Here is an 11,764-nt window from a genome sequence, read left to right as displayed (position 1 = left end):
AGCAGTGTTGCCCCCACTGCAGTGGTAATGTGGAACAGCAGCCCCAAACCAAGTGCAGCCTTCCTGCCAGGGCCATTTAAGAGGAGGCAGATAGGTAAGGCAGCTCCCACAGTGTCCTTGGGGGCCGAAGGGCAGGTAGGGAAAGCCCCCTGGGCTCCCAGGGCACAGGGAATCCACATGAACCTGTGGCCACAGGAGGTCTTGGCTGTGCAGGCAAAGTTCTGCGTGTCAGGTGGGGTGAGGAAGTGGCCCTGGCTGCCCCCAGCCCTGGGGACAGGGTGAGTGCAGGAGGGCTTTCCATAAGTGGAGTGGAAAGGTCTTAATTTAACCTGTGCCCACCACCTGGCCTCAGCTGTGGCCTTGCCTCTGTCCATCACAGCTCGGAGCTGCACAGGCATGCCTGGCTCCTGCTCTGGCAGGCTGAGCCCAACAAAATCCTTCACAAGCTGAGAACGAGCAACACTTGTAACCCTTTCCCTACTGGGCATGGGAGAAACACAGTGCAGTGGGCGCCCGTGTTGTAGGCATCCCAGACTACTCTCTGCACCAGTGAGCTTCCTGCAGCCCACAGCAGGGCTAAGCCCCCCCAGCAGGATCCCATCACCCTCCCCATGCCATCTCTCCCTGGACAGCCCCAACCCCTACTCCCAACCCCAGCACCCAGACCCACGTCAGCGAGAGATGGACGAGCCCAGGGAAATAACGACAGAAACAACTGCATTAGGGGTGTGACAGAATGACTGATGATTTAATGCTTCTTGAAGTTTTATGTTTCCTTCCACAGGGCATTGGTTTTAAAAACAAACAAAACGAGGTAAAATAAATTAATTTATGTACACTTTACATACACTGTGTCACATGGAGCTTTGCAGCAACAGTAACCAGAAATTGTTACAAAATAGAAAGTTGCATGGCTGGTGCAGGTCCTCAGCAACCTGGAACCTACAAGGTTGTCATCCTGAGTGTGGTTGGCAAAGTGATCATGTAAACATGTTTAGAAGCATTTACGGTGGACAATGGATGGGCCAGCTTCATCGTACTCCTGCTTTGTGATCCACATCTGCTGGAAGGTGGACAGGGAGGCCAAGATAGAGCCACCGATCCAGACAGAGTATTTGCGCTCAGGTGGGGCAATGATCTAGGAAAGCCAAGAGAGACAAGATCAGCACACTTGCAGCCACCACAGATGTCATGGGGTACATGCTGCCCCACGCACTGTTCACAGGAGCACCAGAAAAGGCTGCTCCTGGAGACTTCTGTGCAGGTCCTTGATACTCAAGCCTTACCTTGATCTTCATTGTGCTGGGGGCCAGGGCTGTGATCTCCTTTTGCATGCGGTCAGCAATACCTGGGTACATGGTGGTACCCCCAGACATGACGTTGTTGGCATACAGGTCCTTCCTGATGTCAATGTCGCATTTCATGATGCTGTTGTAGGTTGTCTCATGGATCCCTGCGGACTCCATACCTGGGGGCAGGAGAAGAGCAAGTATGAGCTAAGTGCTAAGCAGGAGCTCTGTGCCAGAAGAGAGCAGAGAACTGGCAGGGGAGAACAGAGGGAAGGGGGGCACGCACCAATGAAGGAAGGCTGGAAGAGGGTTTCTGGGCAGCGGAAACGCTCATTGCCGATGGTGATGACCTGTCCATCAGGCAGCTCGTAGCTCTTCTCCAGGGAGGAGGAGGAGGCAGCGGTGGCCATCTCGTTCTCAAAGTCCAGAGCCACATAGCACAGCTTCTCCTTGATGTCACGGACAATCTCACGTTCAGCTGTTAGAGGGAGCAATGGCATCAGTGATTGCAAGGAAGGGAAAGAACAGGAAACACTCGCAACTCCTCCATAGGTCTGCTGGGTCTCCAGACCACAAGCCATAAGCAAATGCCCGACAGGGAGCGCTCCCAGGGCTTGCAGTGCAGCAAGAGGCTTCAGCATTCCTTGATGTGTGAGAGCTGGGAATGTGGGGAGACATTTTGGAGGAGGGAACAGTGCTTACCCGTGGTGACAAAGGAATAGCCACGCTCAGTCAGGATCTTCATCAGGTAGTCAGTGAGGTCACGGCCAGCCAGATCCAAGCGCATGATGGCATGGGGCAGGGCATACCCTTCATAGATGGGGACGTTGTGTGTCACACCATCGCCGGAGTCCAGCACAATACCTGTGAAAACAAAGAGCAGCCATCTGAGGAGCAGCCCACAAACAGATCTGTGCTGGGGCAGAGCAACTGGTGACTGCAGAGGCCCGGTCCTGGGTGTCCTTGGGGAAGAGGGTCCATTGGGATGACTGCACTCACCAGTGGTACGGCCAGAGGCATACAGGGACAGCACAGCCTGGATGGCCACATACATGGCGGGCACGTTGAAGGTCTCAAACATGATTTGGGTCATCTTTTCACGGTTGGCTTTGGGATTAAGGGGGGCCTCAGTGAGCAGGGTGGGATGCTCCTCAGGGGCCACACGCAGCTCATTGTAGAAGGTGTGGTGCCAGATCTTCTCCATGTCGTCCCAGTTTGTGATGATGCCGTGTTCAATGGGGTACTTCAGGGTGAGGATACCCCTCTTGCTCTGAGCTTCGTCTCCTACGTAGGAGTCCTTCTGACCCATACCCACCATGACACCCTGCAGGAGAGGAAAACGGGGGCTCAGCAACCTCTCCACGGGCAGCAGCACGTCCCCTCTCCGCACACGGGGCCGAGGGACCCCGCAGGAAGCCCCGAGGGGGCCAACATCGTACCTGGTGGCGGGGCCGGCCCACGATGGAGGGGAACACGGCCCTGGGGGCGTCATCCCCGGCGAAGCCAGCCTTCACCAGGCCGGAGCCGTTGTCGCACACGAGCGCGGTGGTCTCGTCCTCGTCACACATGTTGCTGGCTGTCTGCGGGACACGGGGCCGTCAGGCTCAGGGTGACGGCGGGGCGCACGGAGGGACCACACGACGGCCCCGCGAAGGGACGCCGGGCGGCGCGGCACGGCGCCCACCTACCTGTGCTGACTGCGCGTCGGGCCGCTGGCAGAGACGCCTCCCGCTCCTCCGGGTAGCTCGTGGGCCGCCGCCGGCCCCGGAGCCTTTTATCGAGGCGGGCGGGAGCGGCGCCCGGCCCCCAGGAATGCGGCCCCGGCCGTCGCCATATTTGGGTGTCGGGCCCGGCGCGGCCCCGGCCCGGCGCTGCCCAAAGAAGGCGCTCCTGGCCGCGGCCCAGGTGAGCGAGGCCGGGCCGTATAAGGAGCGTCTGCCGGGCCCCCCCCGGGGCCGGGGCCGAAATAATCCCCCGGCACCGCCGGGCCCGTTAAGGACGAAGCGGTGGGGGCCTCTCCCGGGGCCGTGCGGGAGCCGGGAGCGCAGTGAGGCGTGAGGGAGGAGGCCGCGGGGGCCGGGGAGGCCGGCTGCGGGGCTCCTTACGGGGACGGAGCCTCCGAGCCTCACCTGTGAGGGAGCGTGAGGCCAGGTACAGGCTGTGCCAGGCAAGGGACGGGCAGCTGGAAGGGCAGCATGTTAGAGGCTGAGCTGTGGCTGTGCCGTCCTGTGGGACGTGGTGGCAGCCCGCCTAGAGTTATAGAATCACAGCGTCATAGAATCGTTCAGGCTGGAAAAGATCTTCAAGATCGTCAAGTCCAAGCACAACCTAACCGTACTATTCTAACTAACAACCCTCTGCTAAATCATGTCCCTGAGCACCGCATCCAAATGGTTTTTAAACACATCCAAGGATGGTGACTCAACCACTTCCCTGGGGAGCCCATTCCATTCTATAGAGAAGTTTTTTCCAACCTAAACTTCCGCTGGTGCATCTTGAAGCTATTTCCCTTCATCCTGTTACCTGTCACCAGTGAGAAGAGACCAACCCTGCACTCAGTGCAATCTCCCTTCAGGTATTTGAAGAGAGCAATATGGTCTCCCCTCAGCCTCCTTTTCCCCAGATTAAACAGCCCCAAAGTCACAGCTTTGCGTTCTGAGTTGTCACATATTTTTCTCCTGGGTGCTATTTTTAAAATGGAAAATAGAGGTATATGATGATCACAGAGAAATGTCTGAAGGCAAAGCAGGGAAGGTACAGACGCAGGTGACTCAGGTCCCAGAAGCCTGACGTGGCCATGAATGCTGGTGCCCTTACCACATCCCTGTTTCTGGCTTGCTGAGCTCTGCTGGGTACAGCACACCACCCCCTGTCCAGCACAGCAGCTCAGCCTCTTAAAATGAGGGCAGTCTCACTGAGAAACCATCTCTGATTAAGCAAAGGCACTGTGCAAGTGAAAAGGAACTGTCCATCTCCAGCAGCTACGGGTATTTTAACAGGTTCTGTGTGGCAGATGTGGAAGACTTTATACAGAAATTCTGATCACGTCAGAAGAAGAATTGAGGAGGTAACAAGCAAGTTTGCAGCCTTGCACATGAGTCCATGTAAATCAGCCTTCAAGATATTCTCTAATGATACAGCTGGTCAAGGGAAATACTTATAAACTTTAACATGGAGTCAAGAGAGGAAGAGGAAGAAGAGGTAAAAAGAAGAGTTAAGCCAGAAGCATTCATGCTGTGAGGAAGTTACTTACTCCTCAAAGTAAAGGCATTTCCTCCACTGCCATGCAGAACAAGAAGTGTCAAGAGAAGCAAACTTTTTTTTTCAGCTTTTGCATCCTCTGTCTTGACAGCATTCCTCTTCACCTCTGGCTGCTCCCTATTTCTTTCAGCTGTATGTTTTCGTTTCTTGTCACTTTATTGTACTGAAGTACATGGGGATAACAGATGCTTTTCTCTCACACTATTTTTCAGCTTCTTGTGCTGCTCTTCAGTTCTGTCATCTATAACTGGGACTTGAAAAATTGGAAGCCAGAAAAGCAGTTTAAGAGAACTGCGGCCGTTGAATCTACTTACAGAACTGTAACACGGGTTCCAAAATATGGCCACTTGCATTGAGCGGGCTTTGGATCTGAAATCAAATTATGTTTATAACAGAAATCCTGCCTAAAACATTAACACTTCTGAGATGTAAACATTTTTAATGGTCCTTCAATGAAACACAACACAAGCCTAAACCCACTCTTCCCCTAATTTCTTTTGATTTTCTGGCAGCCCAAATAAAGTTTACAGCAAAGTGCTTGGTGTGAAATTCTTCTAGTTCTGCATAGCTCTCCACAGGTAGGTCAGATATTTAACTCTATTTGATTTGGGCTGCAAGTCAGGAAACATTTGAATTTAGTTTCCAAAAGTGAACACAGAGAAAACCACTATCTACAGTAAGTGACTTAAGAAATTTACCACAAATGAGAGCTGATGAACTGCTGCTCCTATAACAGCAGAGGACAGAAGTGTGGACGTTTTGTGCTGCACGTATTTTCCATTAATGAAAAAGCAACACTTTAAGAAACAATATGAAATGCAGTTCTGTACAGGAGCTGCCCATACACCCTGGGCTGTTTTTATCAAAACCTGAATGTTTTGAGGCCCAACTTTATTTCTGGTTCTGTTGCACTTGGAAGTAATTTGGAGCTCTTGCATGACCTTTGATGGGCAGTGATAAACGAAGGCATCCTGCTGTACAGTAACCCGAGACAAGAGTGCTGTAAAAGAACAGCTTATTACATAACGAAACAGAGTGTGGAGGGATAGCCCCAAATCCCCAGCTTTTCTAGCTTCCTAATGCAATAGTGAACCAACTTAACATTCCTTGTAGGAGAACACTTAACTTCAGTTTAGGCATGGAAGTTATTTTAATGAGGTTATATTTAAGTAAACTCATTGCCTGTAGCCTTCTGTTTTGGCAATAGTCAGATGAAAGGCATTGTACAAATGCCAAATACCTCCTAACCCAGCAGCAGAATAAAACATTAATTGTAAAGACTACATGGCTGATCGTTTCCTGAGAACCTGGGGAATGCCTTTACAGCAACTGGAATAAACACATCTCAGCAAAGACGCCAGGCGCATTGGAGCAGGCAGCAATGGATGAGCAGAAGTGTGTACAGCTAGAAAAAGCTTTCTTGGCTTATCCTGTCAGTCCTAACAGACTACTGACATTCTAAGAAGGGTATCTCTGAAGTATTTCGCTGTGGATGGTCAATTACAGAGATTCCTTTTCTTGCAAAACATGCCCAGTAAAAGTTTGTGTAGAACACATTTCAGCGCAGTGACAGTCATCTGCTAGATTGTGCCATTTCTCTTAAAATGTGACATCAATTACATGAAACCACCCTTAAAGCAATATTTAAACAAGCAGGTGCAATTCTTCTAATGTTTTAAATGACTGACTGCTTTGCAACCACAGCTCAGATTTATACCCACACTTTGGTATCAGCCACAAAGGGCTGCAGGAGAGCAAAGTCTGCTTCCTAGAACAATCTGAGAAGATGAGTTGTTAATGCATTTCTTTTCCATATTAGTTAGAACCTCTCTAGATAAAGTTATTCTTCCAAACATGTTCAGACTTTCAGCCCAGCTTACTGTATTAGTACAGGGAGGAGGGGAAGCGGCGGAAGGGGAGCTGTGCTTTTAAAACTAGAAACTGGATTCTCTTCAACCAATTTAACTTCTGACCTTCTCAGCTGTTGGATCAAGTTGTTGCAGCAGGCAACTCGCCAGACGAGTAAAACATAAGGGCATGCAACTCGCTCTGCATTCATTCTCTGGCTGTTGAGCTACTTGCAAAAGTAAGGTGCAAACCTATCAGACTAAAGGAACATTTAACTTAAAGTTCAAAATCTGCTACCAATCAAAATAATTAATAAAAAATTAAATGAATTTTTTATTCCTATGTTAGAGATAACTGAGACAGAAGGGTTAAAAATTAACAGCAACATCAACTCTTAAAGAGCAAGTCGTCAAGTAAGGAAGATCACGATGGACACCCACTTTCATGAACTGCTCTCGAGGTTTCTGGTCAGCCTCGATTCAAGCAGTTATTCTGAATGCCTGCATGGTGAGCTCCTAAATCTCATTTTTAAGATGCATTCTAGAAATCTAGAAGTAATTTTTATGAACATTAGGCGGATAAAATGTCAGTTAAGAGCATTTTGAAAAAGTAACCCTGGTCTTGTAAAATATAAAATCAGGACGAACTGAAAGAATGGTGTATTTCTGGGTCAGAGGAATCTGAATGACAATAGTGTTTGGTGACAAGTTGAACAACTAGTGACAAGCCAGCTATCCTTACAGCAATCGTTACTGCAAAACTGAAATTAGTTTCTGCAGCAGACTGTACACAATGCAGACTACAAGAGAACTGTTGATAGTAAAGTTATTCTTTAGAAGAACTATGTGTTTCTTAAGCAAAATATAGTCATCAAGCATTAATGCTGTTCAGTGTTATCTGAACTGAAATCACAGACCCCATGGAGCGAGAGCAAGGGTTTCTACTTTCTTCAGTGCGTCCCACATTTCACCCTGTGTGTCTTTGCAACTTCCTGACTATCAGGCAGGTCTCATAGTAAAGAAAATATACAACAAAACAGCGGGTTTACAAAATGCGTGGAAAATGAAAACCTTATTGCATGGAAAATGAAAACCTCATTTTTTCTTTTACCTGAAAACACACTGCTGACGCCCCTGACTGAGGTGTCAATGTTTATAAATATAAAACTGCTGTGGTTTAACCTGACAGGTGACTGAGCACCACACAGTTGTTCACTCATTCCCCCTCTTCCCACTGGGATGGGGGAGAGAATTAAAAAAAAATAAAATAAAAAATAAAAAAAAATCCCAAACACTCAAGGATTGAAATAAAACTATGTTCTAGGACAGAAAAAAGGAAAAGAATAATAGTTATGACTGGATGTATATATATGTATATAATGCATATAACAAGTGGTGAACAAGCAATTGCTCACCATCCCTAAACTGATGCCCAGCTAAGCCCCGAGCAGTGGAAGAGTGAGAGATGAACTCTCACCCCCTTCAAAACTCATTCTGCTTGATGTCGTATAGCATGGAACATCCTTTTGGCCAGTTTGAGTCAGCTGTTCTAATTCTCTTCCCTCCCAGCTCCTCGGGCCCTTTGCTGAGAATGGGCTTGACTCTACAACACTGCTAAGCAGCAACTATAAACACTGATGTGTTATCAACATTGTCTTTCCCCCAGAACCAAAACATAGCATCGTACCAGACACTATAAAGAAAACAATTCCATCCCAACTGAAACTAAGACACCCCTTATTCTCTATCGTTTACATCATGTTCAGGTCCCATAATTTCTACACATCCTAATTAACTACCATCACCTATCTTGCTTTCTGATATATCTACACATACAGTATTCCCATGACCTACTGGCCATTCATGTAAATTGTTCATGGTATTCATTTAGTTCACAACTTTGCATCTGCCAGCACAGTTCATCAGTGCAGAAGGGATGATTCAGTGTTGGGTTACTGCATGCAGAAGCTAGTTCTGGTTCCACTGGAGTTCGTTCTTCTTTAACCTGAGCAGCTCTTACTGTAATAGTTTTAACAAGAGATGTAACGACCATAATCGTGATGATGACATGCAGTATTATGTAGTAATTTAACATCATACAATTTAAACTACCGTCTGTTCTCACCCAGCATCAAATCACAGACATCCCCATCCTTCCACATTACCCACCACGTGCACCTAGGTCCTTGAGCAGAAGCAATCCCACAAACAGGCTTGCCTTTGCCCAAGGCTGGAATAACAGACTGTCTTACCCAGCATGTTTTTTTATATACACACCAGCACTTTATCCCCTTTTACAGTGCATATGAGGTTTCATTGGGCAGGACCAGCTTGACTGGCAGATCTTGGAGTGCTGACTAATCACATGGCTTTTGGCAAATGTGTCCCAGTGTTTGAACGCCCCAGAACCTATTATTCCCAATACAGTGTTTAACAGTCCATTGTATCATTCAGTTTTTCCAGAGACTGGTGTATGATAGGGGATATGATACGCTCACTCACTGTCATGCTCTTTGGCCTTGATGGTTATGAGATTGTTTCAGAAATTAGTCCCATTATCTAACTCAAGTCTTTTTAGGGTGCCATGTCACTACAAGACTTGATTTTTAAAACCAAGCACCAAATTTTGAACAGTAGCATGGAGCACACAATCTGCTTCCAGCCATCCAGCTTCCACTCTCGTAAGTACTTGGCGCTTGCCCTGGTGAGTTTGTGGGAATACGATATAAATATGGGATGCTCTGGCAAGTAATTATATTTCAGCTGTTATTCTCCATACCAGAAAGGTTTTATCCACTGCTTAACTGCAGTGTGTGTTGCACACTCACAGATAACCATGCAATAGTGCCCATATTCAAGCTCGCCCCTCAATCTATAAGTTTCATCTCTTCCTTGATGGCCTGAGGTGTCATGGGCCCACTGAGCTAGGAATAATTCACCCTCATTTTGCCAGTCCAAATCTACCTGTGTCACTTCAATCCTAGCAGCCCGCTCCACCTGCTGATTATTGTGATGTTCTGCAATGGCACTACTCTTGGGTACATGAGCAAACCAGACACTATGAAAAAAACAATTCCACCCAGCTGAAACTAAGACAGTGACCAAGTATATTACTCTTTATAGACTTTATTACAAAGTTTTAGCAAAAAAAAACCCCAAAAACAAAAACCAAACAGACTGTAAAAAAAAAAAAAGTATACATGAATTCAACAGTACTTTAGAAAAAAAGTATTTTTAAAAAATGACAATCATTCTGTTTGTCCGTGAACATAGAGTTCATAGTTTGCTTTTAACACAAATTCAAAGTAAGCGTTGTATCTCAAGGAGCCGAGTTCGTTTGCTTGCAGAAAGTCCTTCACGTCCGGTAAATATTCACTTAACTGAACTCCTGCAATACAAAACCTTTCATTACAGAACTGATAACAGTACTGTGCATTAGCATTTAAGATCATTTTAAGCAAGCACTCATTTCTGCATTTTCTTGCAATTCAGACAATCTAATTATAACTCTATTATGTATATTAAAAAATGCAGTAAAACACAAGCATCCTATAAAACTAAGTCTAATATACTTCCTGCCTAAAGACAGCTTCCCGATGCTGTCCACACTGAATTTATTATTAAACCTAAAACATTTCATATGAAACTTAAGTATTAACATTGCACTTTCCAAAGGAGATATCAGTCACATAACCAATACTGGTATTATCAGTCGCAATGCTTCAGTCTGCACTGTGAAAATCTTACAAAAAGGAAAGAAAGCGACAGGCTGAGCACACAAAGCCAGACCTGTTCTGAAGAATTTATTTTTCATATTTCTCATGTAGTGCCGTTTTAACTCTGGAAAGTGTTCATAGGTAGCAGTAATAATTTTTGTTTTATTTTACTTTACACTTTAAGCTCCTTATTCCCTGTCCTCCCAAGGCATAATCTATTAAAAACTGTAACTTCAATGACCACAGCTTCCCACAGTCAGTTTTAGCTTTGAGAGAGTGGTGGTGGTGTCCACTCTGATTTTGCATGTTGGGGGGAAAACAAAACGTAAAACATTTGAGTTTTAGTTTGTGCTCTTCAGGGTGACAGATGATTAAATACTAACAATCCTTCTTCTTACAGAAGAGATGCATTTATTTGCAGCAGACATGCTTTGCTGTGCAGCAAGAAAGCATTAAAATCCGACAGGCACCCAACTGAGCCAATAATTTGAAGGTGCTGAGATTGTAACTAAGAAATCAGCTCATCTCTTTCATCTTCTTGACATTCATAGGAAGAATTAATTCCCATATAACTGTAATTATCCAGTAGAATGCATATGGAGGTTTTTATTATTCTAAATACACACTAGCTACTCTAAGTATGTATTAGCTACTACATACTAGTTTTAAGCAGTTTTTAGAATGAACTGCACTTCAAGTTCACATTTACATTCAACTTACCTTCTTTCAATAGCTTTTGCAGTATTTTCACAAATATACTATCTTTAGATGCTTCTATTGGATCATCTTTACCTTCTGAACTGGACCAGCTGCAAAGTCAAAGAACAATTTGCAAAGAGAATTGCAGCAATGCAAATTACATGAGAACAAGAAAAATTCACAGGAAATCTGATAAATGATCAAAGGTGACAATACATGTTCACACACAAGCACTGTGTTTGTGGTTACAGCTCAGAGCAAGAGGCTTCCTTAACCATTATTACGTTATTCCAAGAGTGCATCAAGACAAGAATTACCCACTCTCAATAACTAACAGTTGAGATCAAAGCAGGGATTTATCTTTCAGTTAATTAGAAAAAAGGGAGGAAAAACTGTACAGTACAAGCTGCAGGCTTCTAACACCATGCACAAAAATACAAGCTGAGTTTCTCTAGTTATTAAATGTGAAAGACTTATGAATGCAAGACTCATCTGTGATAATAAAAAAAAACAACCTGTTTTTTCTAAGAGAAATTTTATTTTAAGATACTTTCAGATCTGAACCTGGCTCGAAAAAGCTCATACTGTCACATCCTCAGTGAAGTCATGGTTTTATCCTGAATATCAGTTTAACTCCAAAACTTGGGGACCTTCATGGTTAACTCCACTGGGAAGAGATGAAGGAAAGGAAGGAGGGAACATGAAAGGCTTGGTGATGGTTTTCCTCTCCTCTGTATAAAGGAGGGACAACAAAAGCCCTACCAGAATGTCAGGAGCATGTTCAGCAAGGCTCTCTATTCTATCCAAGAAACTAACCACCATTTGTGGTTGTGGCAGTAGAAAACAGGTAACTGTAACATGTTAAATATTTTATTCCACGTACTGAAGAAAACTAACACTACCTCTGTTACAACTGACCTCTTTGTAAGCCTTTGTGAGCCTTGCTGGACTG

The 11,764-nt window shown here is 45.6% G+C and overlaps 2 protein-coding genes across 2 annotated transcripts in view; both read right to left on the bottom strand.

Annotated features, from left to right (window-relative positions):
- Positions 1-720: 720 nt before the first annotated feature.
- ACTA1 (actin alpha 1, skeletal muscle) lies at positions 721-3,106 on the bottom strand. The gene is made up of 7 exons (XM_052684531.1): positions 2,978-3,106; positions 2,729-2,869; positions 2,289-2,613; positions 1,992-2,153; positions 1,576-1,767; positions 1,287-1,468; positions 721-1,138 (listed from the first exon to the last, which is right to left on the bottom strand). The coding sequence occupies exons 2-7, from the start codon at positions 2,855-2,857 to the stop codon at positions 995-997; spliced, it is 1,134 nt and encodes a 377-aa protein (XP_052540491.1). The 5' UTR covers positions 2,858-2,869; positions 2,978-3,106; the 3' UTR covers positions 721-994.
- Positions 3,107-9,537: 6,431 nt separating this feature from the next.
- NUP133 (nucleoporin 133) overlaps positions 9,538-11,764 on the bottom strand; it is a 30,362-nt gene continuing 28,135 nt past the window's right edge. Inside the window, exons 25-26 of the mRNA XM_052684466.1 lie at positions 10,834-10,922; positions 9,538-9,785 (exon numbers count right to left, since the gene is read on the bottom strand). Coding sequence (XP_052540426.1) covers positions 9,646-9,785; positions 10,834-10,922 — 229 coding nt within the window. The 3' untranslated portion in view covers positions 9,538-9,645. The remainder of the gene's footprint in view (positions 9,786-10,833; positions 10,923-11,764) is intronic.

The sequence above is a fragment of the Tympanuchus pallidicinctus genome, unplaced genomic scaffold (genome assembly GCF_026119805.1).
Source record: "Tympanuchus pallidicinctus isolate F22 unplaced genomic scaffold, pur_lepc_1.0 scaffold1, whole genome shotgun sequence".
Lineage (NCBI taxonomy): Eukaryota > Metazoa > Chordata > Aves > Galliformes > Phasianidae > Tympanuchus > Tympanuchus pallidicinctus.
This window is presented reverse-complemented; position numbering and strand designations above follow the sequence as displayed.